Raw genomic sequence first — 27,957 nt, 5'->3', positions numbered from 1 at the left:
CTACTCACTAACATCAGCACTTAAGTATTGATGTTGTGGCTCAGATATGCGTAATAATTGCTTTTCGATCAACAATGTTCACGAGGATGAACGCAGCCACCATTTCAAGATGGGGGGGAGTTCAGCAGGTGCCAAAATTTTGACCGGGCGGCTGAATCATTTGTCAGACGGACAAAGGGGGAGACAGAACGAAATTTCTGAATTCAAGTTTGGCAAAAAAGACTGCGTGTTAAAACAACGACAAAGAGCGGTGCAAAAAAAAAAAGACAGAGACCACGGTGCCGTTGTCTGCGTCTCTTTCTTGTGCCATATTTCAGCGTCGTTTTTTGCCTAAAAAGAAATTAGTATACGTCAGCCACACATGCGCCAAGCATGGCTCTATCTCATTTTACAAGTAGAGCAAACATGACTGAACTTTTTACAGTGTCCCCCTATTATCTGGCTTGCGACAAAAATGTAGAAGATGTCTTACGAAAAGACCCACGTGGTCGCTCTTATTGTTGGTTTTCCTCATTGAGTGGCTCACTGTTGTTTACGTCACAGAACAAACGCTGCCTTTTGTCGACTTCAGGTTTTTGTAAGGAAATATGGTTAGACTTCGCGTTCCAAATGGTTGTTTCTTAATATGTGAGAGCATCAAATGTTTATAGCGCTTAAGAATTTATTTTAAATAAAACCAGATAATGAAGCCGAGAAAATTATAGGCAACTTTGACTGGCGTGATTTAGGTTTGTTGTAGTAATCGTGGTTTAGAGGTGAAGACAGCTTGCCACCAGCTGGCACCAGGCGTGCAACCTTTGGATTACGAGCCCGATGCACTTATACCAATTGAGATACCGGGGCAGTCTTTTCATCGTGCGCTTTGGGGAGTGGGGGATACTAACGTGCATACAAAAGCCTGGAAGCGTCAGTCTGACAATATCTAGACCAGGACGGGGAATGTGGAACACTATTTCTGACAGCTGGCACCACGTCACGTGATCTTTTTATGAGCAGATACCGGACCAATAAGCCCTCGCACAATGCTTGAAGGCATCAAGCATGCCGGAACGAAAATTCACTGTGAATGCTGTGAATGCTGTTTGTTTTATACCCTATAAAATTTGAGGGTCTTTTTTCGACTCAACGTTGACAAAAGCAGCAGATAATGAAGGCAAAAAAAGTGTGAAGAACGCTCACATTTCAGCCACAGTAGTGCCTGGGCGGATCAGAGGCCTTTAAAAGAAGACGTAAAAAATATCCACGACTTTGTGTAGATGATGAGCTTTAATAAAGTGATATAATACAATTATCCCAAGCACTTGGCAGTATCTGTGTCCTGTAGCGAGATGTAAAGGGCTCATTCTAGCTGTATTCCAGCGCTGAGAGCCATGCTGCGAAACGTGGAGCGTTGATCAGCCAAGAGGTCATAAACAGGCCCGTACTCCAGAACTCGGCCATCTTCCATGACGACGACTCTGTGAATAGATTGTGAAATTGTTATTTTTCTGCTACCAATACGTTAAGCGCTAGAAAGCTGATCTCAGATGTCCGTTTTTCAGCACTTCCGAAGCGAAGCACCCACCCACTGCAAGGTGTGGTGCTGAAGGTCAAGAGTACGGGCTTCATTCCTGGACATGCCGTCTACGTTTTCAAGAGGAAATTCAATAAGCAATCAAATTAATTATATTTTGCTGACCATCAACTATAACCAGAGCAAGTCCAATCTATTTATTCATCAGTCTCCACTCCGCCATGCCAGTGTGTATCATAATCATGTAGTGGTTACCTGCAACTGTGAACAAGGCTCCCGTGTTGGGAGCCGAAACGTGTTTTTATTTTTGTGTATTTTACCTTGGCCAGAGTTTTTCTTATTTTGATTTCATTTATATGTGGGGTTTAATGTTCAAAACCACCGTATGATTATGAGAGACGCCATAGGGGGGGGGGGGGAGGCTCCGGAAATGTTGACCACCTGGGGTTCTTTAACGTGCACCCAAATCAGAGCACGCGGGCCTTCATAGAGAATGCAGCCGCCGCCGGGATAGCATCCTGCGACCTGCGGGTCAGCAGCTGAGTACCTTAGCCACAAGACTATTGCGGTGGGGCGTTTTTGCTATTTTGCATCGTGTAGTGGTTGCGGCATTACAAACACCAGGAAATTTTATTAGCAATAATATTCAGAGGCATTTTTTCCTGTCAATGAAAACAGCCCAAGTTCTATGCGATTAAATACTAAGTATAATATACGGGGCGTACACGGTGCAGCGTTCGAACGCGTACCATTTCTGTGAATTTTTTTGCCGACGAGTATCAACCAAGCCCGCCTTGCTTCACTTTTTTGAGCTGTGCGCCGTATTCCGAAAGATTTCTCGTAAACGCTCGTGTGCCACCGTGTGGCATAATCGGGCTATTCATCTAGCTCTTAACTTCGTCTTTTTTAGAGGTAGAAATGATTACATCAATTTTTTGGGCATTTTTGTTGTGTAGATAGCGCAGCTGATTCTACTACTTTCGGATGGTTGGAACAGGCTCTCTCTGAAGACGCTTCTATACACGAGAACAGGCAACAACACGGTCACAATATTGTCACTATGAGAGCCGCATACCATGTTAACTCGGTTGCACTAGGAAAAAACATGCATAACTTTGCAGATATCACAGTCATATGCAGCAGCCATTGCTTGGAGTCGCTATGAAATTCCCCTGTTCGAATTCAATGTTTCTGTATTCGCAACTCCGTAAAATGGTACGTGTGTTGGCAAAGCTGGTTGAAAAATGAAAAGTAATTGCGCTTAACAGAGTCAACGCAGCACTTTCGCTTGGCGCTATGCGGAAGTTTTGTGATTGTGGCGTTGGATCACATTGCTTCTTCAGCATAAAGAATATCATTGACGAAGCGGCGAAAATATTTACATTGCGCGCGCAAAGATCGAGCCTCTTCAGTGAACGGCTTTATATTTACTTCATGTTAAAGAACCCATCTTGCAAGGCAGAGATCGAAGAAGGCAATGGCTCACGCGTAGCGGCCCTTTCTGAAAGGTGCTTGAATATTTGCGCTGCGTTGTTACACTGCGTTGACAGTTTGTTGAAGTAACTACGCTGCGATTCGTGCTGCTGATTGCATGTATCACGTTGAGCTCCGTTCTGCCGTCAAAAGCTGAATACGCACGCTGTTCACTTGGTTGTATAACGTAGCTATGATTGGGCCAGTGTATCTCGAGATAAGACAAAACGTAGTTTTGACTTTAACATGAGTGCATATTCATTTTCGTTCGCCGGTCCGTGTCTTAGGTTTCTATTGTATAAGGTTGTGTGCTTACAAACGGTTGCTCGTTTATGTATGCAGTAGTTTATGTTCTAAGCAGATCAATGCACGCACATTACGCATGATACAAATGCATGGACGTGATATTGTATAAACGCACCAACATACACGCACGTGCAACCTTCGCGCATTCGTTTGTGTACGTGTACACACGAGAAATTAAAAAAAAATTTGCGGAGTGAAGGATATTACATCGGCTTAGTTTGGGCACGGGTAGCATGACGACTTGCGCAGAAAAAAAGCATATGCAGAAAATACATTCACACACGTCACGCAACAAATTTTATAAAGCTCTTGCTTACATAAACGAAAGTATACTCCGCGCTTAGAAAAGCCCGCATACTGATAAGAATGCACATACGCTGACGCTCCATGAAGGCGTACTCACTGAGGATAAGTAGGTCGTCACGAGTGAATTGATTAGAAAAAAACACCATAGTGTATGCCACCTTATTTTCAATGCATTAGTTTTTCAGGTTCTTTATGTGTGCCGTTTTCAGTCGCGCGTCATCTAAATCCTTCGAGAGATAATAGGATGACACGTTCTCATCTTTCCCCCACGCTCCCACGCATCGCGACACTCTGCAATGGTCTTTGAACATCGCTTTCCTTTTTTGCGGGCTCGCGCGTGCGGCATGACGAAAATAAAGGAACTATGCGGCCGATTCTCAGCGCGCGCAACCTGGCCACACATTTCCTTTCAGAGGTTACCAGGTTAGTGCCTTTCGAGGCGCGGCCACTAGGTGGCGAGCGCTCAGTTGGAGCCACGAATAGCGAAGTGATAGCGGTATATCATAGGAAGATTTTTACAGAAAAAAATACCTTGATACTCATGTCAACCTAAGCTATTCAAGAACGATTGATGTATAAAGCTATGGCTGGCTTATATTTCTCTTATGTACTGCGGTAATTTTTCTTTCAGCTGAAATAACAACATGGCGGCGAAGTTCCTGGAGACTACTGCCCTGGTGTCAACAGGACAATGATATTTAGAGTAACGTTTCCGAGTTATTTTGAATACGTTCTGAATAGAGTTCGGAAGATAGTGCACTCCTAATTACCTGTTATAATCAAGAATGGTGTCGATGCGGTGTGCTACGGTGATCAGTGTGCAGTGCGAGAAGCTTTCACGAAGAGTCCTTTGCACACGGTGGTCTGTATCTTGGTCCATTTGTGAAGTGGCTTCGTCGAGCACCAAAATCCTTGTACCTCGAAGCAGGGCCCGTGCGAAGGACACGAGTTGCCTCTGGCCAGCACTGAAGGAGGTAAAACTCAAGAATAAATAATAAAAGATGCATAACAACATCACAATGACTATAAGAAATTAACACACAAGCATTCAAGCAAGTTGCAAAAAAATAGAGCTTCTGTGATGGCACATACGATCAGTTATAACGTCTACGTCTGTTCGCATCACTGTTGAGCCAATTGCACAACTAAATGAGTCGTAAAATAAAGACTGAGCCTTGGTTTGGTTCCCTCTTTTTAAAGTAAGCTATGTGGACTCTGAATGTTGTATTTATTTGAGGTACTAATTATAGGTCAATAGGCAGTGGTCCCTGCCTTACGGGTATCTAATCGCTTCGAACATGGAACGCCTGAGCGAATGCGAGAGGCATCGAGAGATATGTCAAACGCCGTATAATATGTCAAAGTGAGAGCCCTAAATGTCGCATCAACAGCTAAATATAACCTCCAGCGCCAAAGCATTGTAGTGTTGGGACGCGTGATGCAAAAATAAATATTACGCGACGACTGGCAATATCCCGTCAGTCTAACGTCACCGCAAAAATATGAAGACGTTCTTATGAAATCGACGTGATGTAACCCGACAAAGTTCACAAGATTACGTAATAAAGTGATGTTAAAAGGTGCTAGGACGACGAAGGCAATGCAAAACCAGGTCAAGTGCCTCCAATCTTTGATGCAATGGAAGAAACCCCGTAAGGTGGAGTAAGCGTTCGAATGGTAGCGACGCTATATCTCTGAAACGACTAAGAATAAAACAAAGTAGCTTTTGCCTTAGAGTCATGTGAAGTGAATGCATGAAGGACCTGCTTATTTTTCTGTGTTAAAATGAAAGCGTGCTTAAGAGTCTTTAAGCACAATACTCACGCATGAATATTTTGTGACGAGCGTGTTTTGAGATCCCTGACACTTGCCAGCAAGAAATTCTTGTTAGCCCACGTGGCTCAAAAACTATTTGAAACAACGGGGAATGCCAAGACCTGCTTCAATAACTGTTTGAACGATAAGCAAGAATACGACTTTGGCCTTGTGTACACAAGACAGGGATAACTTTGTTGACGGGAAAAATGAATATCACAAATTTCACATCCGCATATTGTACGGACGGTTGGCCTGTGAAGATGAAGCATTTATACCTCTGTTTATTGTCAACTTAAGACCCTAGATTCATTGATTAGTCCTAAGTTAGTCGTTGAGCCTGTCATAAACCTTAACTGCTGTTGGCCGCCCGTGTATCCCTCCTTCACATATAGTGCACTAGAAACTATAGTGGGGCCTGCATTACTCCTCAGCCTCTTACGTGCTTGGAGACTACGCACACATAAGGCGGACAATTATTTTTAGGGGCGAAGCTCCTTAAGGCGTGGGTCTGTTCATTCGTTATATGTATGTATGTATGTATGTATGTATGTATGTATGTATGTATGTATGTATGTATGTATGTATGTATGTATGTATGTATGTATGTATGTATGTACGTACGTACGTACGCAGCCACCGATGGCACATACCCGCGCTAGAACAGGTATGTGCCACAGAGGATGCGAGAGTGGAAGTGGCGCTACTTGGAGTGTTCACTAGATGGACGCACAGATGGATGGTCATACAGACTAGCAGACGAATAGACGGATGGATAGACGCGCGGACGTATGGATGGTTGGACGCACGAACAGACAGACAGACACATAGATAGACGGACTATCGGACAGACGCACGGACATACAAACGGACGCATGGATGGACGCTCGGATGGTCACGCGGGCGGACTGAATCAAGAACGAACGGATGAACGGAAGCACGGACGGGCTGAGGGACGCTTTGCCCTACTCATCATAATTCACTCCGTGGATATGCTGTGATTTTTTTTGTCTATCGCTATACTGCTTTGCTTCAAAAACGCAAATGCAAGCTCTGATTCTGACTTATTGTGGCCACCTACACAGTAAAAATTTCTACACCCAAAAGGGTGTAAAAAGGGTGCTTTTACGAGAAAGCACTCTTTGCAACACCCTCTAACACCTAGAAATGGTCGATTGAAAAAAAAAGCACCCATTTGTTTGGGTGCCTGCCTCGATAGCACCCTAAAATATGCTCTAAGGGTGCTTTTGTGCCTGAGAAGGGTGTAGGTGACGATTCATCAGATGGAATATGCAGCATAAGAAGAACACATAATTATAATATTTTCAATTTTACGTCTCTAAAACCTCGATATGACTATGAGGGTCGTCGTAGTGGAAAGCTCTAGAGATTTTGACCATTTGGTGTTCTTTAATGGGCGCTGATATCGCACAGTGCACAGGGGTCTACCTTTTCGCCTCCATCTGAATTCGACTGGCACGGCCGGCATCCAACCCGTGACCTTCAGATTGGCGGCCGAGCAGCGTGGCTACTGCATGAATATGTGGACCTTGCGTTAAATGACCGCCTAGACTTAGAATGTGTGAAGGTGCTCTCCGAATACAGCAGAATGCCAGCAGAAGCAAATCGCGTTTCATCTATAATGGCAATTAACGGCAATCCACGTTACGAAAGCTCACCTTAGCGTTGGTTATATGCTACATATTTGCTATGGATTATATACAGGAACATAATGTTCGCCCGAGTATGGGTGTGTGTGCGTGAGCCTGCGCATGTGTTCGCGTGTAAGTGTGATTGTGTGTACACCCGTGCATGTGTGTGTGCGCGTGTATGTGCGAGTCCGTGCTTCTGTTAAGCGTGCCTGTGCACATGTGTACGCCCATGCATGCGTGCGTTTACGGTCGCGCGTGTGTGTTGCCGTATGTGTGTATACGTGTTTGTGTGTGCGCCTGTGAATAAGTATGCGTGGGTATCAGCCCGTGCGCCCTCAAATTTCGTGTGTGTGTGCGGGGGGGGGGGGCACTGCTTCTTAGTGTTTAAGGTCCCACACCTGTTCAGACTGGGAGTCTATATGGGAGATGGCTTAAGAAATGCCGGTGGTCAACGCACTGTACACGGACTATTCAGTATATGGAAAACAGCTGCACATTTTCGTACCTCATCATTGCTTACGAACTTGCTGTGGTAGCTGATTAGGTCCGCTGAGGCGCTTCTACGCTCGAAAACGTGGGTTATGACCAATTCATACGAAAAGCTCTCACTGCACTTATGCACAACCATCGTTTATATTAACAACGTTTAACAAGAACGTGCCCTGCCTTTGCTACAGGTGCTTAGCTTGCTCATTGGGCAACCATATGGAATTATGTGCTGATCATGTGGTCAGCAAAAAGTTTGTTATAACAACCTCGGCACGTTTCGTGGTGCGTGACAAGCCTTCTAAACATCCGCGACTGTGGATTAATTTGTTGCAGCTTCGACTACGCATTCAGTGTTTGCGGCACTATACGCGGAATTGCCAGACACAGACAATGCGAAAAGAAATTCCTCTAGAAAAAGGTGTAGCGATGCTCTCCCGCTAATGCCACCGAGGACGAAATAATTATTGTTTCTGGCCATTCCATGGTGCACTTTGTTTTCCGCAAGTTTTGCTTCACTATTTTTCGCCCACTGCAATCACATTCCGTCAAAATACTCAAAGAACCCGAGGCTGGTAAATAACCTGCGTCGCTGTGCGACTGGCCGGAAGGAGAGTTGCCATTTACAAGGAGTCATTCCGCGTCGAATGGCCGTCCGCCTTATGCGCCATAGCGTTTGCCTTTCGGCGCCGTCTTGGCGAGTTTCCCGCTCCTCTCCCCCCCGCTCACCCCGGCCAGCGTTGCTCCCACAATGGCGGCGTAGATAAGCGAATAGTTGCGTCACCGAACACCTGCGTCGACAGCTGCGGCCGCCGCCAGTGCCTCCTCCTTCTCTCTCTCAACGTTGCTCTCTCTGTCTCATCGTCTTTCAAATGCGTTGCGTCGGTCTGGGGTCTTGGTCACTGTGCGTGTTCTAGCGAACAGGCGCATATTCAATGGTGGTCACGCATGACACCGTGTTCGAAGTGACGCTCGGATTAAGGAATATTCATGGAGTGGCGGACACGGACAACGTGGGCCTGTTAACGGTGAGTGTACTGTTTTCGTAGGTAGGAATCATACAGCGCTAGATGGGCGCCTGCAGCAGCTCTGCCGAAGTAGGCTGCCAGCCATTTACAACAGCATGCGTTCGCGGGCCTGTTGCAGATGCCCGATTAAACGAGTGACTTAACGAGTTCACACTGCTATGCGCGATGTTGTGTAAGTGCCTGCATCACTCATACAGTGAGTGATGCAGGCACTTAACAAGGGCGGGATTAGTTGCTGATCGCACATTGTCTCTACACTGCTAAAATGGATTGATAATGTTTCAAGATGTGCTTTGGGCTACATCGTAATAACATTTCTAATAATACTCAAATGTGCAACGTGCTTCTGTAGGTGTAAGCGTAAAAAAAGAAAAAAAAAGAAAAAATTATGTACAGAGGCGCACTGTACGAAATGGCTTTTTTTTGCTTAAAGACGGTATAGTTGGAGGTGCTGATATGCCGCGATGCTCCCAGCACGTGCGCCTCGGTCTTTTAAGCAATTTAGGACAAGTGTCACCAGCAACAGGGAAAGATCTAGCAGACTTCCAAAGGCGCGTTGTTGTGGTCATCGCCGTGCGTTGTTTTCCCTCGTTTCTGTTTGCTGTTTTCGTGCTTTGCCTTCATCTGCGATAACGTTCGGCGTTATAACAGAATCGAGAGAGTAAACGTGACTGTGGGAGCTATGTGCGGTAGCTCTAGCATAAGCCATGGCTGCTGCAACGTAGACGGAGTCCGCGCGCGTTGGTGTCGTTCGAGCACTCCTACGTGCTTGTGTTTAACTGAGTATTTAGGCACGGGTTACGTTTGTAAATCCCGTGGTCAATAATCGCTAATAGCGTGCCCCTGATTGCCATCAGAGGATGGGCTTGGTTGTCGAAATATGCCAGACGCTTTTTCTGAAAGCAAGCTTTGAAAAAATTTTTTCAAAGAAATACTTTCATACGTGCTAGGCAGTGCCTATTGCAGGCCCGCAACTCTTTAAAAACTGGACGAGCTATCACATCTTTTATCAAATTACAATGAATTAAGATGATTGAAATATAGATGACGAATTTCTGTGCTAGATTAGGTGCACAAAACACATGTTCGCAGCCCTACGTCTAGAAAGCAGGCAAATAGGAAGCACAGCGTCAAATTTGGATTAGATTCCATTGCATCTTGTGAGGGTAGAAAGAACGAGAAAATTGTTCATTTTTGATGCCCTTATAGAGGCAGTCAGAATTGCACTGATTGGTGACTTGTAACAATTCCTCAGATTGTTAGAGGCGTGATTAAAGTCAGTAAATCTTTTACTTTTTTTGCAGACCTCTTCGCTAGTGCCACGCCCAAGATCATTTGTTCTCATGTAAAAGAGAAAGCAGAGATGTCTTCACTGTTTGTACATGAAGAGGTAAGTTTCTTGTGCGTTTTGATTATTGCTACATGTTCTGAACGTTGTACTTTAAGAATTGTTTTTCACACTGGCTCACTACCCTAGAAGGAATTTTATTCTTAGGTGAGTTCAGGCTTTCGTAAGTGCCATTTTTGAGCTGTAGTCTTACACTTCACCTCATTTCGGGAATCGCTGTATGCTGGAAAACTCTTATCTTTATCATACGAAATTATTGGAATGTATGGGTTGTATGCTTCGAGTTCAGTGTAATGTCAATTACACGCCATTTCGAAGGATACACACTACACATTCTTTATATATGGTGCTGCCAGAACAACACGAACATCCTTTTATGAGAAGTCATATTTGCTCTTATTACAAGATGAGAGAATGCCGCTGACGTCCTGCGTAGTCTACCCCGGCCCCAGCCTAGAGCAAGCCTACTTCCTGAACCTCCACATGGATAACCGAAAAATCTTCCGTGTCAGTAATGACGAAGAAGGAGTGGCAGCACTGATGAGTTGATTTTTTTTACTTTCAATATTGTCTACGGCTGCAAAGCCTTTAACAACCACCGTGATTGAGCGGCTTTTTCTCGGCGTGAGGTTGGAGTTTATCAAAAAAGTTGTTCAGGCAGTACGACGCTGAAAATTTTAGTGTCACAATGCCTGAACAACTTTTTCTAGTGTGGTCATGGTAGATGAACAAATATTGTTCTTTTTGTAAGTTATTTTGCTTAATTATAGCTGGACCATTCCATGCCAAACGTCCCAGCCACTTTGGCGACCATTTGAATTGTATTTGAAAAAAAAATGTGCTGACTTACTGCGTTGAAAACAGTGAACTGCTAGAATATTTCAGCGAAAAAAAAAGTTTTGTTCATGTGGCTGGCTTATAGCTTCCTGGCATAATGCCGTCTGTGTGCTGTTTGTGGAAAATTACGTTTTAAAACTACCGCTTATTTTTTCTAAAGCAAATTCGGTCTACCTGTTAAGTAAATGTGCTTCTGTAAGGTATTTGAAGCTCAATAATAATAGTGCAATTTTTTTGCCACATTCGCTTCCAAGAATAAAGCAAAAATGTGTTATGTTTGCATTTTTTATTGCAATATTGCACTTTGTATGAATATCTGAGCAGTGAATGCTTACTCCGCAGAAGGTATATTTTGAGGAAAAAATATCTTTATACCTCTCAAGCTGCTGAAATATACGAGAAAATATCCCGAATTTCACAAAATCGCGATTTTCGTCCGTATTGAGATGTAATTTGCTCCATGTTGTGATACAATGAAAACTCATCATTATACCTAAACTGTAAGGAAATGAAACTCTTTCTGTAATAAAAATCTTATCGCGAAAAGGACGGGAAAGATCGCTGTCAACTGAATTTTATTGAAGGTGCTACGAGCGTTTTTATACTGAGCACAAGACCAGGGCTCATCTGCAACAACACACGTGTGACCATGACAAAATATATTTAACCGAGAAAAGAATACTCTTTTTCGGAAAAGATAACTGAAGGTGTACTGATGCATTGATCCTTGGCCTTCCTGATAAAGAGTTCTAAAATCTCTCATTTTTCTGCTTGCTTTTTTTTCAAAAACCGTGTTATATGAAACCTAGGACTACACTTACATTCTTTACGGTGTCCAGCCATGAGACTACTATAACCCTTCTTAACATTTAAAGCATGCTGTCTTGCTTGATCATTGAAGCATTGCCCAGTTTGTCCTATGTTTACTTTTCCACGTGTTAGCGGTATCTCATACACATTAGATTGGCATTCAGTAAACCTATTCTAGTGACGAATGGTGCAAGATTGACTATTCCTGTTGCTGTAAGTACATGCTCTTTTGAAAGCTTGCAAGGGGAGGAAAACAACAATGTCATATCTGCTGGCTCTTTTCCTAAAATTGTGAGACACCTTATGCACGTAGTACCGTGTGACATGCAAAGGTGATTGTTCATTCTATTTTTCTTTTGGTCCTGTTTCCTTTAACTTTACTTTCTGCAGGAGGGTTTCGCAAACAAGTGTGATGATGCTGTTGGGGTATTGGCTGGTGCTATCAGCCCAGGAGTGCTAAGAATGCTCTGCCTTTTGATAGTGGGCATTCAAAATTAGTAGAAAGAGGAATCGATACCACATGTATTCAGGCCACCCTTCAGAAGGCATGTTAGCACAAGGGTGAGGTCAGGCTTAAAAACCAGATTAAAAGACTAAAAGAGGCTGGGTATCCCAACAGAATCATCACACCTGTTTTCAAAACCCTTCAGCAGAAAGTAAAGTTAAAGAAGACAGGACCAACAAAAAACAATGACCAAAACCTTTGCATGTTATACCACATCACATGTCTCACAATTAAAAAAATAGTCAGCAGATATATTAGCGTGTTGTTTTCCACCCCTTGCAAGCTTTCAAAAGAGTGTGTACTAAACAGCAACAGGAATAGTCAATCTTGCCCCATTCGTCACGAGAATAGGTTTACTTAATGCCAATTTAACGTTTGTAGAAGTATTTTTTATCAGGTAAATCAATGATCAGTGCATCACTACACGTTCACTTATCCTTTCCGAGAGGGAGTATTCTTTTCACAGTTAAGATTATTTTGTAGTGCTCACACATGTCGCCGTGCATGACCACGGTTCTTGTACTCCGTATAAAAGCGCTCGTAGCACATTCATTAAATTCAGTTGACAGTCGGTGCTCTTTCCTGTCCTTTCTCTCTCTTCCTAAAGTTGCCGTGCTGTGACTAGAACACAACCACGATGAACCAACTCTCCCAAATTAAGCTTTTGTTACGTACCACTAGACCGAGTTTTGTATGGAAAAAAGGAGCGGTGCTTTTAAAATAAAATTTTTCACATGCAACACCTAGACGGCATTCCAGGAAGTTCAGAAGGCAGCCACGTGACAAAATATTTTTCCTCTCCTAAATATTCCAGAAGTTCACTATTTTCAAAGCAGCACGAGTTTTTCGAATACATTTGAGATGGTTGCCAAAATGGCTGGGACATTTGGCATAAAGTGACCCAGCTGTGTCATTAGCCATAATTATGCATTACCTCTTTTGTTTTTTGTGTGTCCTGACTCAGTTTTGTGTTTGTTGTTAGCTTATTGTGTTTCTGATCATTGTATTGGTTTCTTAAGTATTTGCTAAAGTTATATGTGCGAAAACCCGCATATGTTTTCATGTACATCATTTCTCATAACTAACTGTTATACATCCAGGAATACAAAGCTTAAACCACTGTGATTGTATACATTTGAAAACACTATCCATATGTATTTTTGTGTGCATCACTTCTTGGGAACGATTGTGTACATGAAGGCGTATATAGTGAAATCATGGTGATTGTGTATATTTGAAAGAATCATAAGTGTATATTTGCCTGTATTTCGTTCCTATTAACCAATTGTGTACATGAAGGAGTATTAAACTTGAAACCACTGGGATTGTAGATACTTGAAAGAATTATAGGGATATATTAGCGTGTATTTCATTTGTAGTCTCTATGTACTTGAGGCAGTATACTAAACTGAAACCAGTGTAATTGTATGTTGTGAAGAATTGCCAATAAAGTGAAACTGAAAAAATATAATAAACATTCGAGGTGTTGCATGTGTAGTGTACGTATACGTGAACGTATTTCTGGTGAAAAAGTTGTGTGGCAGAAGAAAAGTTTGTTTTATTTGCCTATTAAATAAACGCAATATGCAAGGGCAGCAAGGCTTCATTTTCTGTAACGCGCATTATGCATATACTGTGAAGTATATATATAGATCCAGCACAAGTTCATACACGATTGTACGCGTTTATATTTTGGCTCACACGCAATGAATGGAGCTCGACAGATGGCGCACCATCGATAATCAGGACCACTTTCTTCAAGTAGTGTGTAATCAGTGCATGCCGATATCTATTAGTGCAGTCTAAAAGAATACTGCCACCCCTGCCATGGGCACTCAACACCCTTGTGCACCCTTCTCGCACCCTCTTCAGAGGGTGCTAAAAAGTGATGGACATCGAAGGCACCCTTCCTTAAGGGTGTTTTTGTAACACCCTACAGTTTTTTTACATGTACACCCTATTCTAAGGGTGCATGGTAAAGCACCCTTTTTGGAAGGTGCTGAATTAACACTCTTAGGGTGTCGTCCACGGGACAAGCTCATTTACACCCTTCTGGGTGTAAAATTTTTTACTGTGTATGCGTTAATGATGATCAGAGTCATGAGTTGACTTGAGTAACGCCTCAACTTAGCGTTGAAGGCGTTGCAGAGATGAAGTAAATACGCGATTACCAGTATAGCTACAAAATAAGCGAAGCCTCTTTCCCGCCCCACTCACCTTAGGTTTTCACCTTTTTCAGCTAATAAAAGGGAGAGACCACCCTGATTGCTTTTCGTGAATTTTTCAAGCCCGACCTTCCGCAAGGCACACCAGAGCTCCGTGTCAGACTTGCTACCTTGCGGATCTAGATTCTCACGCAGGGTGCCGCAGAAGAGCGATGGATCCTGCGGAAAAGAAAAGCAAGTCGTTTGCCATGTCACCTTTATGAAAAGTTTATGACAATGATGCATGTACATGAATACGTTCTACACCTAATGAGGCATGTGGCCAGAAGTGTACGATGAGCTATGTCGATGTCTTGATCTCCGACCGTGTTAACCGGATGGCATGAATCGACCTATCTTCCCAAGGGCTCACACACGCAAAAAAGAAATCAACAAATGCAAAGCCGGGCCAGTGGACCACCTTTTAACTGCTGGGTTGCATTCTCAGCTAAATCAGAACCGGCTCTGAAGTGCCGTCAGTTTTCACTTCAATGACACGTTGCAGCTCATCGGTACATCACAATCGACATTGATCCTGTCGGTATTGATCCTGGCAAAGCAGAGAGTATCTAAAAGTGGCACGGCGTGGGTCCATGGCCTTCCAGTGACACGGTGTACCAGTGTGGTGTGTCCGTTGTGCAACCCAGTGGCGGAACGGTCGTCTTCAGGTCATGTTTCTTCCTCAAGCTCACCATTTTATTTCTTCAGTGCGCATCTTTCGGGAGCAATGGCTGCGCAACCGGAACACATTGTACACCATCTTACAAGAATAGATAGCACTGTAATATTGTTTTGTTGGTGATAAGGGTTGCGTGGCTTATAGTTGCAAACCATTTGTGATCACAATAATTTCTATGGCATCCCTCGTTCAATGCCTTGGTGCTAAATCACTTTCTATCAGCAGGGAACGACACAATTATTAGCACCAACGCGCGGCTACAAAGATCAGAAAACGTCGACTGTAAGTGCAGCTGGCAGTGTGTCCTCGAAGGTTGTGTAAGAAATAACGCGGACATCGCGCATTTTCGCGGCATGTACTGGGACTCTCATCTTAGATTATCAGTAAAAATGAATTGCACTGTACTGTAAGAAAGCGATGTCAAACGCTGTTCAGGAGGCTATATCAGCTCTCTTGAGAATTATAATTGTCTTCTTGCTCAAACGGTAGTTCCAGTGAGCTTTTGTGCTCTTGTCACCTACTCAACGCTTATGGCTGAAGGCTCTTTATAGGGAATGTTTTTAAACGCCCACAAAACGCCATTTTCATTCGTCCCCTCCTGTGTTCTATGATTTCGCTGTGAGTGGTACCACCAGTTCATTTTTTTACTATCAATGTTCAAAGAAGAGAAAGAAAATAAGAAAGATGGAGAGGTTAACTAGATTACGCCTTGTTTGCTACCCTACATAGAATAAGAGAGTAAAAGAGAGAAATGGAGAAAAGGAGATGGGCGCGTATAAATTGTACACCACGCACACAGTGCAGGCTTTTACAGGCAGTAGCTCAGTGACACTGCCTTCCACTATTGTTGAAGGGCTCGTGTGGCTTTGTGCGCTTATGTGGTGTAAACCCTGAACCAATGATTGTTTCCCAAGTGAAGAAACAATTATCCAGTCGTATCAAAGCACACTAAAAAAGTCCGATGATCTTGGTAAAAGTCAGGACAGTGACACAATGAAGGAAGGGAAAGATGCAAGAAAAGGCAATGATGCTAACTAGACTTGCGTCTGGTTTGCTACCCAGCACTGAGAGAAAGCACTAAAGGGGGGAAAGAGCTAGAAGAGAGAGATGAAAAATACACATAATCACAAGTATGCTTGAGGAAGTGCACACAGTCTACAGAGTTGTTAAGTTCAGGTACTTCAGCACTTTAGTTGCGAAAGATACTAAAGTTGTGAAAGCACTGTCGAAGCAGACGTCCAAAGTCCTTGAATATCCTGTACTGAAAATGGTCGGCAGTCGAGTTGTTTAAAAACTATCTGGAACGATCATCGCTAGACGTCAAAGCGAGCGCAGCTACACAGGGCATGCTCAATGGTATTTTCAACTCCATAATGAGTCGCATGCGGAGATGTCCACCATACCGATGCGAAACGAGTGCGAATTAGTGAATGTAACACCCAACAAAAGGTGGCATAACAGTGCCGCATCAGAGCGTGAAAGTTGCGAAGGTAGCTGTTCAAGAGGGTTCAAGAGTTCATTAAAGCTATCCGACTGGAAGATCATGTGAAGTGTGAGTCCAACTAATCAAACTCTCTATACCGAACGAATTGATGCTTCGATAATAATAATGGCTGATTGCTGTGATCAGTCTTCTGAATTTTCTTTCTTAAATCGGTCTCTTTTTGGCTAGTCAAAGTAGCCAGTTTTTTAGTCGGAGAGCAAAGTCAGAAGACCACATCGAACAATATGTGTGTAGTGTCGATTTTTAAATGAGCGGTTACGATTTTTTTCCATACAAGTCTAATCAGTCACATCACTAGCATGTTGCAAAGTGTCCCTCCCCCCCCCCCCCCCCGAAAAAAAGCATGTGCGTCAATTTGTCGGCTCACCTGTGGTATCACTGCTACGGCTGAGCGCAGCCTCTTCAGTGGCACATTGCCGATATCGATACCGTCAATAGTAATAGATCCAGACGTCCGCTGAATTATTCGCAAGAGTGCTAGAACAAGCGTCGACTTTCCAGCCCCTGTTCTGCCCACGACAGCTACCTGGAAATGAGAGACATGTGCATTTGTTCCGAATACCAGCTACGTGATGCGAGTGCATGTCAGTAGTTTGATGGCATGCTTAATAGCTAACTATTAGAACTGCCACACTTATACTTGTAACAAATATGGTTGAATTGTGAATACATTCTAAAGCTTTATTGTTTGAGTACAAGTTAAAAGCTCATATTGAAAGGTGCATTCATGTGTTTCAATGCGAAGCAAGCAACAGTACAATCGCTTTAAGTTAGTTGAATGGCACTGATACATTTTTCTGCTCAGAGACGACACTACTGAACTATCATTGCGTGCTTTCATGCTTCAGCATGTTTTTAAAGGCAAGCGTCACCAATAACCGCGGGTATACTACACATATCATCCCGATGAAAAGGACATCGAGGCAGCAAATGTCTTAGTTGTACTAGTTGGCTGTTTTCGGCCGCCAGTGTAGCGAGCTTGCTCGTTTAGTCTGGATTAATGAATTAAATTGTAAAGCCTATGTTTACACGCCTAGCTCTTACGTCTGATTCTACTTATATAGAACGGTACTGACTCAAATTTTGCACTTATCGTTTTTCTGCGTCAAATTATGGGCCAAGCTACTGAGAGTGTAGTGAACGTACCGGTGAGCATGAGTGAGCCCTGAAAAATTATCTGCAATGCGCTTTTAAAAGATGGTTTTGTTCCTTCCTGTACTCTGACGTCACGACTTGGTATGAGCAGCGCCAGCAGGTGGTATGTGCACGCGTATGTTTCACGACGTATCCATGTCCGCGCATCGCTTGTTGGATCGGCTGCTTCGTCTCCTGCGCGCAGCACGTATGGCGACTGTCTCGGCCGGGGGCCACAACATTGGGAGAGCATCACAATTGAGGCGAATATTTTTTATTTAAAATCAGAGGTCGGTCAGCAACTGCATGTAGAGAGTGTACGCGTCCGGAGTGAAATGCAGCGAACAGACCTAACTCCACTTGCTTAGCGTCCAGTCTCTGTCTCACCCTCTGCAGCGCACGAAGTCTACCCCCGCTTGTCTCAGCGCCGGATCAGACGGGAATCAGTGGAACTTGCACCTATTGTCCACCGTTGACTGGCACGAGACTTCACACAGCAAAATAAAGGCGCCATCACAAGAAGCTTAAAATCAAACAATATGCTTTGCCCTCACCTCGCCCTCGTTATCTAGGGACTAAGGTACTCGGCTGCTAACCCGCAGGTCGCGGGATCAAATCCCGGTTGCGGCTGCTGCATTTTCTATGGAGACGAAAACGCTGAAGGCCCATGTGCTCTGATTTAGGCGCACGTTAAAGAACCACAAGTAGTTAAAATTTTCGTAGTCAAATTTATAGCTTTTTTTTCGCTGAAACAGAATAGTACTACTAGGTAGTTTTAATTTGAAACGTGAAAAGAAAAAGCAATTTCATTTTCCTTTAAATAATAAGTTTGTATAACGCTTCTTGAGATAAATAAACAGAAGAAACATGCTTGGGCCATTGTTGAAGAGCCTGCTTGTAATGTAATGCCTTTTTGCATACGCCCACAAGAAACGCTGCAGCATTTTGTTCCTTCGCCTGTCATCTGCACTCTGAGCCCCAAAATTGCGCTCTTGCTCAGTACATGATTCCTCAGGTTTGTCACATGACTTGAGGCACACAGTATTACTGAACTTACGAAGGGTGCGAAAAACATCGGATAAGTACTGATTTCAGTGGTATTCGGGCAATAGCGGTGATCGAGGGGACAACTCTTGCAGCGTGGAAAGGCAAACGAATTATACAGTGCGCAAAAAAAGGACCTGTACTGTGCAAGAGTGTGTGGATTTTCGTAAGTACTGAGCTATTGATTGCTTGGATCAATTTCGATTGCTTTCTCACTTCACTCTAGAAAGCCGAAAAAACAAATGGTCTCTCCCGCAGAAACAAGTAGAAATGCATGGCTTCGCAAAATTTATTCCCGTGGAGAGGTTCGCGTGAATGAATGTTTTCTGCACTCCTCAATAAGTGTGCAATGCAGGCTTTCTGTGCGCCTCGGTGCTACAGTGCTAATGGCGCTGGGATGCTGACCCAAAAGTCGCAGGTTCAATCTTGGCCGAAGCTTTCGCATACTGATGGAGACTAAAGGCCAGTCTACAGCACGATGTCACTACAGGTTAAGGAAGCCGAGGTTGCCCCGCCACGGTGGTCTAGGAGATAGGGTACTCGGCTGCTGATCCGCAGTTCACGGGCTCGAATCCCGGCTGCAGCGGCTGCATTTATGATGGAGGCGGAAACCTTGTAGGCCCGTTGCTCAGATTTGGGTGCACGTTAAGGAACCTCAAGTGGTCGAATTTTCCGAAGCCCTCCACTACGGCGTCTCTCATAATCATATGGTGGTTTTGGGACGTTAAACCCCACATATCAATCAATCAAGGAAACCGAGGTTGCCAAAATTTTATCAAACATGCGCCGCTATCCGGTGCTCCCTTATCATATCGTAGTTTTCGCTCGTGAAGGCCATGCACAACAACCTCAGTGGTTCAAAATAGGAATGTCTTTTTCCTGAAAAATGGTAATAGGAACTGTATTGACCGGAACATGCCTTCACCTTCTGCATTATTCTAAATTTTGTCGGCGTGGCTCTCAATGAAACTTCAGACACGTCTCTGGTGATGGTGGATTTTGGCTGCTTGCAATTTCCTGTATTTTAATTGATAACAAAAAAGACACTGTAAATTTCTAAACATTTCTATTTCGTTTTCAAACAGCTTAATATTCGTTGTTTTAGTTATTGTTTGATATTTATTAACAAATACTGCTTGCCTAGATGAACGAGATGTAGCAGAAGTGCGCACATGAGTTAGTAAATTAAGCAGCAATCATACGATTAAGAGTATCACACAAGGTTATTTGGCCATTCGGCCACGAACTTTTCAGGGTGTTTTTTTCACGCAAGGAACCATATAGGCTGTTCCATATGCCAAAAATGCCTGAAAAACAGAACGCCTAAAACAATCCACAAATGGCTGAAAAGGAACAATACTGAGTGGGTGCAATCGGCACGTGGCACATCTAGTGAAATGACTGAAACAAATCGGAGCCTGAATAAACCTATAGCAGTGTAACACTTATGAAGGAAAGTGACACGGCGTGAACGAGCCAGGGGCTCTTACAACAAAGTGCATGCGTGAGAATAAAGACAAGCTTTGCGATTACATCGGCGAAAATTGAACCATATTGCTTTCCTTTGTATGACCTCAAGCTTATTTATGTTAAGTGCAGTGTAGGGGGACCATACCACTTGGGCGTACTTTATTAAAGGCATGACGAGGATAATGTAAGCGGTTTTTTTACAGTCTTTGGTTGAGGGCTCGTGGGTTCGTTTTAAGTATCTAAATTACCTAAAGGTCCTAGCGCAAATTGTTTCAGTGTGAAGGTTGGGCTTTAGATTTTCAGTAAAGGTAATGCCAAGATATTTCGAAATATTCACAGAATTGAGGTAGTGCTCATTGTAAATTTAACTAAAATCTAGTGGCTATTTTTATTACTAAAGATACTTGTACAGTATTTTGGTAATTGATACTTCTTTACCATGCAGTGCCCAAGCCACATAAAGGACGCCAATACGTTGCTAAGACCCTCTTGATGCCGTTTGTTGGTTACAGTGACAGCACGTAGTCATTGTTACTCTGATGTTCAGTTCACGTAAGTTTGTTCTTTATCGCAGATTGATACTTTTTAATACGTACAATTCAGAATCATGTCATCTTGTGAAGGATGCGTTTCTTCTTTTCGTTGTTGAAAAACGTCACCCTTATGCGGAAGTTTCAAAAAACGAACCAAACAAACCAACCCGAACAAAAAAAAAAAAACACATACATGCTTTACGTCACTGATCTTTCTTTTTGAAAGGATATTCGTTACTTCTGCCTAATGTTTGCTTAAGCTATAAGGCTGTAGACTATTTTACGTAAGACACATGGGCGCCGCCCTCTTGGGCTGCGGAACGAATGTTTTCTTTGCCTTTGTTCCTCGAGACATGATCTGATCAGATTAAAAAAGCCGAGTTCACCAAATGAACCATTGCCATCCGTATATGTCCACTGTGGCAGTGCTCTTTTTGTTGTTCATTATAAAAAAATGGCAAGGATAACACACCAATATGGGGGACTTAAAACTCGTGTGTGAAACAGTCTGCCTTGAGCGGTAAAATTCAAAGTACCAACCATTCTATCATGACATTATTCCTTGTTGAATATGAGGAAGTATACCTGTGATCTAAATATTTCCAAGTATTGCTATGGAGAAAGTTTGTGCCGTCATAATCATTTTTAGTAAGAATCAGCGTGTACAGTTTTGCACGCTGCTTAGAAAAGTACGTGCAGGTACATCGTTGAAACAGCAGTTCACTGTATTGCTACGATGCTCTGTCGGCTGTGGGTCGGTGTAGCTTTTACTAAGTCATTCAGTTACCGCATTGGTACGACTGACTTATCCTATTGTTAAAACTTTTGACCGCGTCTAAGCCACTGCCCCAACTTTCAACAAAATCACTGATCTCTCCAGTGTTATAAAAAGGGTTAATGATCTAGAGTACTTCGCATCCTACTGCCAAATGATTAAATTCGTTCTCAGGAGAAGATCTTAGGTGCGTGGTCTTCAATTACATCAGCCCAGAAAGCTACCCGAGCCCTTCTAGAATTCTTGATGACAAGGTCAATGAGCGACTGCCTGTGAAACAATGTGGAATGTGCGTCTCTTTTTCTTTTTCTCTCTCTTGTTGTCTCTTATTCTCCTTTCTCCACACTTAGCATAGCAAACTGGTCGTAGTGTAGTATACTTCCCAATTTTTCTTACATTCTTTCTTCCTATCTGCTTAAACTATAGAGTCGAAAATCCTTACCTTTTCTCCTGTGTACGCCTCGAAGCAGATGTCTTTGAGAACGTCTTCTTGAATGCCAGGTCGATAGGATGCACTAAAATGCTGAAATTTCACGACACCCCGGCTGGGCCAGAGGCCGTCGTATGGTTCCAAAAAAAGGCGAGGATTCAGGATCTTAAGTTCACAAGAAGTGCTTAGGCCACATGATGTGTCCTGAGTGAGAAAAATAGAAATGTGTGTGCAATATCAAACATTCCATCGGAATGCGTAACCAAACATGTTAAAGATTTCATTGCGTGGGCAGGACAGGGTGCAAGACAGTGAGTGGGCTTAAAAAATAAATTATGTAAATTCGCCAGGGTCATGCTTAAGAATGCACATCTTTCATAGAAAAATTGTCTTCTGTTTCGAAGGGATAGATAGAAGCTGCAACTTTCGAGAGCTAAAGCCTGTTCAAGAGGAGCAGACGACCGCCGTTCTGTTTTCCACAAAAACAAAACTCTTGCGATTTAGAGTGAAGAGAACGCATTTGCAGCTATAACGAATGGCGAATCTTCTCATAAGACTTTTTGCTTCCAGCGTTAGCCATTATACTTTCCACTCGCTTCAGTTCTTTTTAAAAACTTGCATAAGTAAAAACAAAACAGAACACCAAACCAAGTCTTAAAAAACCTGTTACGAAGCAATTACATGTTCTTACAATTCTCTTTTGAATGAGGAAAACTAACGTAACTTCATTCAAAGGCAATTACCTAAGGTATGCGTAGCCTTTCTTGCTGTTATTTCTGATTCTCATAAAGGTGTTTCGAGCACGTCCTTCACGGCACGTGTTTGCGCATGCGTATGTTATTCCACGAAACGTGTTTTAATTTCACATTCTACATGCGTCCCATGTCTGCGCCACGTTGCTCCATAAGCGTCCATCCTTGTCTTTTCTTTTACATTTTGGCGGTGGGTGGCTGCAACATTAAGACCAAGTTGCCAAATGTTTTACATTGACATAGCTACAAAAGCAATTGCTGTGCTGGACGAATTCATGTGCTGCATGCTATATGAAATAAACTGCAGCAGAACAGTTATTTTCCGCACTTCATTTAACACTTATTGTATTGATTACTTCTTGGAAAGAGAGGAACGCAGGGACAAGCGCATGAGGTGCTAAACTTGTTCATGAGCGCTGCCATTACCTAGCTTGAAGAAGAAATGAAATAGAGGAAACGCAAGTATCTTAACCATTGAAATACTATGCGTATCCACAATGAGGATAGACACAGGGAAGTCCAAAAGTATGCAGAAACAGAGAGGGAAATAAAGTGAGGGAGGGCGTGGCAGCAAAACCTGTGTTGCACCTTGGTATTCATCGAAATGAAAACGAAGGGGCTCGTAAACACTTGTGAGCACCAAAAAAAAAGCTGTGACATACTTTCTTTACCGTCGAAAACCCCACATAAGCAATTCTCGAACACATCAAGATAAAACGTAAAAGTTGTTACTTTCAACAAGTTTATATTTCTGAGGCGCACTGCTTCTGGCACTCACCTCGCTGTGATCAGAGACAGCGTTCACAGCAATTGCTTGTAGAAATAGATTTACGATTTCGCGCATAAATTTAGCTCGAAGTTTCAAGTTCATTCTTGCATGGCCATGTAGATTGCACCCAGTTGTGGCATGTGCACAAATGCTTAGCACAAACGCTATTGTGTATTTGTTTATTCTGCTCAATCATCTATGGCCGATCAGCTTAAGAAAACCTTACGTCCACTTTAGATCCGTAGTTTATTATGCACGCGTACAGCACTTCATGCGCTATAAACCTAACCACGTGGATCGCATGTGTTTGGGTAATAGCCGAACTGCGTCCTGTTACAGCCGATAACAAAAATTTATCCCGAAATAAATACATTTCCTGATAAAATTTTTTTCATGAGAAAAAAACTCAGGAGTTTTGACAGATAACAAAGAGCTGCAGTCGACATTAGAGACCGATGAATAACGTCTTCACGATCGTGGAAAAAGTTGTCTTTTTGCTTTTTAAATAAATTTCTTGCAGTCTATTCTGATAAAGCACAAAACACCACAGCATATTCACGGAGGGAATGATGGTGAGTGGTTCAAGGCATCGGTCAGTCAGTCCGCGCTTCCGTCAGTCTGTTTGTTCTTGCTTCCATCCGTGCGTCCGTCCATGTGTTTGCACGTTAAACGTACAGACAACGGACGGACGCAGCCAGTGGATGAATCATGGTTTGCCAATAAAACCCTCCATAGCTTCACCCCACTCATCATCATCCATTCCGCGGATATGTTGTGAGGTGGTTACTACTTACATGCACACAAACAGGTGAAGACCGACCCACTTCTTAGGAATCTTCGTCCTTAAAAGGTTACAGAACTTCCTTGCTAGCAATTGTAAACTGCTATGCGTTCGCGGTAACCTATTCAATTGAAGAAGCGTGTAGATAACAAATAGTCCACGTGTATTGCGTACTCCACTATGAAAGAGCTGAAATCAGATGTCCCTCGGCAAAGTTCATAAACGCAGTAATGCTAAGACGGCTATTAATTTGGCATTTATGAGATTCATCGTGGTTGACTCGTCATACCTCTTCGACTGGTAGTTCCGTGTATTCCAGGGCTCGTTCTAGTGCCACAAATGATAAGACGCCCCAAAATATGACCAAAGATACACCAGTCATTGCAAATGGTACCTTTAACAAACAAAAATTGCAAGTTAGAAAATGAACACCGTGATTACACACGCGCTATACATATTATTCTACAGCGATGTATGCCACAGGCACTAACAGAGTTACGAAATGCCACCGAGCAAACAAGGGAATGCTCATAACAAAAGAAGTCAAAAGAAGCAGATGGCAATTTCTCACTTCTGAAAATATTTTTAACTCGTAAAAATGTTCCTCAACTACGAGAGAGAGAGAGCTTAAACAACCACCTAATTGTTTTCTGCAGCGAAAGTATGCGCAACTATGCCCGAAAGCACATAGCGTTTTTAAGAACTGTCTTCAGTATAGCCTTCATTTGGTAGAAGACAACCAATCATAATTAACGTTACTAGTTGATTCCCTCATTGTATGTTTCGACGCAACAGGCATCCGTAGGCGTGCGTACAGGGCTCCGAAGCAGTCTGGTCCCAATGGGAAAGGATTGACTTCTGCTTCTGACACATGGCCCGACCTCGGGCAAGTCAAATCAAAGTCCATGTAGAGTGTACTGGTAGGCTGTCATAGCGGAGCCTCTAACACTAGTGAGTGCATTGGGCTGATACACGTTGTGATGGGGACACTGTGTCAAACTTTTGAGGAAGGTTACAAACGTGAGTGATTGAGCTGTGTTGAATGCCTTGATACTGCTTTTCTTTTCTCAGAATATATGTGGACTCGAATGCCTGACAAAGCTGTCAGTTGTGATTAATTACTGTTAAATAAATTTCAGTCAACAAGCTTTGTTTGTTTTGTCACCTCTCTGTTGATTGATACAGTATATGTACACGAGACCTCGCCGCTGTTTTTTTCGTATGTATTGAAATATCATGAAAAGAAGTAGATCCTAAGTAGTATCACTGCCCACAGTACCGAACCGGCCACGCAATCGTTGTTCTGAAAAGATACTGAAAAAGTCCTGAAGTGTTGTTTTGAGGATGTGCTCAGGTTGTTATGTGTATGGACAAGGGGACAGGATTAGTGCCACTCTAGTACCATAAGAGGACATTCTGAGGGCGTCACGGAGGCATACTTAGGACGTCCTGAGGTTGTGTTTGTGTTGTCTGAAAAAAGTGTCTTCAGCCTCTAGAAAGTTTTGTTGACGACAAAAAGCGGCAGTATCATCACCATGGTGATATCCGTGTTCGAATAAAGAACTCTACCTCATTTCTTGTAATAGATTCTCTGCCTTACGCAAAAACACTTTAGGTGACGTTTGCCACCTTCTTGGAATCAATTTAAATGCGCAAAATGTGCTTTCTTTTGGGGCCAAAGTGACGGGAAGATTGTTGACGCATTGCGGGAGATCGTGAAAAGTTCAAAGAGTTTGAAGTGTTGAAATCATTCTTCGGTCAATATTACTTTTCCAAATTGAGTTTAAATCAAATGCGCCGCTTGATTTCGTTACAGTACAGATTATTTACTATTATACTATCAAATTCGTCCTGTTGCATCTTTTTTTCCTCGTAAATAGATTCATCTTGACTTGTTATCAAGAAAGTAATTCATGATAACTATCTTGTCCTTGGCCAATCTCCCAGCGTGGATGTGCGCCACATCGTCAAGGATATTGACTTGACTTGAAGAGGTTGACTGTGGGCTTTGCCCTGCGGTCAGCGGCTTGTACTTTCCCCAGACGGCCTACCCCGTACTGTCAATAGCTTGCGGAGCAAGCAACACGCGCACCTCTTAAATCCGAATATGCATGATGCAAGATTGTCCGGCATGGCGCTGTATATCTCTTTATTGGCAATGCCGCAGAGACTACATGCAAAACGCTCATCTATATTTTTGATACGACGTCTTTTGAGCTAATGAAACCCGTGTGTTGTGTTTCGTTGACAATAATTTGGGACTTTGAAGATGGTTTAATAGCGTGAGAAAGGTTGTACATATTCTCTAGAGCTGGGCAAAGTGGGCTTACGCTCGTTGTTGGAATACGTACCACCGAAAAATTGTTAGAAGTGCTCACGCCATCTAACTGAACCTACGCTTGACATTTGTTTAGGAATTATGGACATTGAATCACAAATGACGCAACAACACGCATAGTGCAATACTTTGTGGCCCATTACAATGATGTTTTACCCTTTGTACGCAGCATGTGCGAATGATGCAGCGTAATATTGTTTTGGCAATGTAATTAGTGTTGCGTGTTGCGCATTCAGAAACAATTCAGCTGCTTGTCTTCGGGAGCCGTGGAGTCAATCCAAACCCCTGGTGACAACGGGACTGTATGAGTTTGAGGGTCAGTATAATGCAAATACTCTACACGAATGTAGACGCTGTATCACAAGGACAAATATAAACCATAAATAGCAACAACCTCATGTTCACTTAGTCGTTATGGGCGTATTATAATTTTACGCAATTTAAACGGCAGCGTGCATGGAATAGGGAACTATGAAACTGTTCATCTTATTTCTGTTGTTTCGAAAGACGTTTGTATGACAGTCTGCGTGACGTTCAAACGTCTACGACTTTTGTATAGGAAAACATTTTCAACCTTTGTTGTTTCATATATTCACGGGGTCCATGACTTGCATTTTTACATTACGAAGGTGTAGTAGTGACTATCGCAGTTCTGTAGCGGCAGCAAAATTCCGCACAAACGTCAACACGAACGGCTGATTTTGCAAATTGTAAGCATTGTTCAAATAGCTCAGCGAGCAATTAGGGCCGACGAAGCTACAGCCAACTTTCGCATAATATTAGAATACTCATTTGAGCGCTAAGCATCTGCTATCTAAATACTAAAACACCACATAGCTCAGCATAAAGCTGTCTACGAAAATATCTTTAATACTGACAGACAAGGCTGTTGTCTCTTTCACAAGAAGTATTTGCAGAACGTACCGTCAAGGCCGAAAGAAAAGACAGACCAACCGAAGCTGCAGCTTCCTCGTTGCCTCGGCTTGGCACCACCACAATGACTATAGTGAGAAGAATGACAAGCACACCGAAGATGGTCACAATGAGTCGGGTGAAGGAGTAGGAAAGAATGAAGGTGTTGAAGGCTTCGAAGTAGTCGTTCATGAGTCGCCTGTACCGGGCACAAAACTTTTCCATGACTCGATAGCATCGAATCATTCCAACAGAGTCGAGTGTCTCCGTCAGCTGCTGCAGCACCATCGATAATCTTGTGCTCTCGTACTGCCTGCTGATTGTTGTCGCCCTGATGACGTAGCGCTGCAATCGTGCAAATGGAAATACCTTTATATTGTGGCAAAATTGCTGAAAATCACTCCTTGTGCAATGGCTACCGCTTGTTTACGCTAATATTATAAGAGTAGGCACTGAAACAAACCTGTGGTTGCAAGGTAGCTTCAAATGTACACATTGTTGCTGATGGCTGCGCAGCTTGCCTAACGATTAGTTATATATCTGGCCACACAAG

At 43.0% G+C, this 27,957-nt stretch overlaps 1 protein-coding gene across 1 annotated transcript; it reads right to left on the bottom strand.

The window, feature by feature from the left end:
• Positions 1-1,268: 1,268 nt before the first annotated feature.
• On the bottom strand, positions 1,269-27,744 carry LOC119174281 (ATP-binding cassette sub-family C member 3). The gene is made up of 7 exons (XM_037425121.2): positions 27,417-27,744; positions 24,444-24,548; positions 21,865-22,056; positions 16,834-16,992; positions 14,297-14,463; positions 4,369-4,563; positions 1,269-1,457 (listed from the first exon to the last, which is right to left on the bottom strand). Exons 1-7 carry the CDS (start codon positions 27,690-27,692, stop codon positions 1,340-1,342), a joined length of 1,212 nt encoding a protein of 403 aa, XP_037281018.2. The 5' UTR covers positions 27,693-27,744; the 3' UTR covers positions 1,269-1,339.
• Between the last annotated feature and the right edge of the window lie 213 nt (positions 27,745-27,957).

This window comes from Rhipicephalus microplus, chromosome 5, assembly GCF_043290135.1.
Source record: "Rhipicephalus microplus isolate Deutch F79 chromosome 5, USDA_Rmic, whole genome shotgun sequence".
Lineage (NCBI taxonomy): Eukaryota > Metazoa > Arthropoda > Arachnida > Ixodida > Ixodidae > Rhipicephalus > Rhipicephalus microplus.
This window is presented reverse-complemented; position numbering and strand designations above follow the sequence as displayed.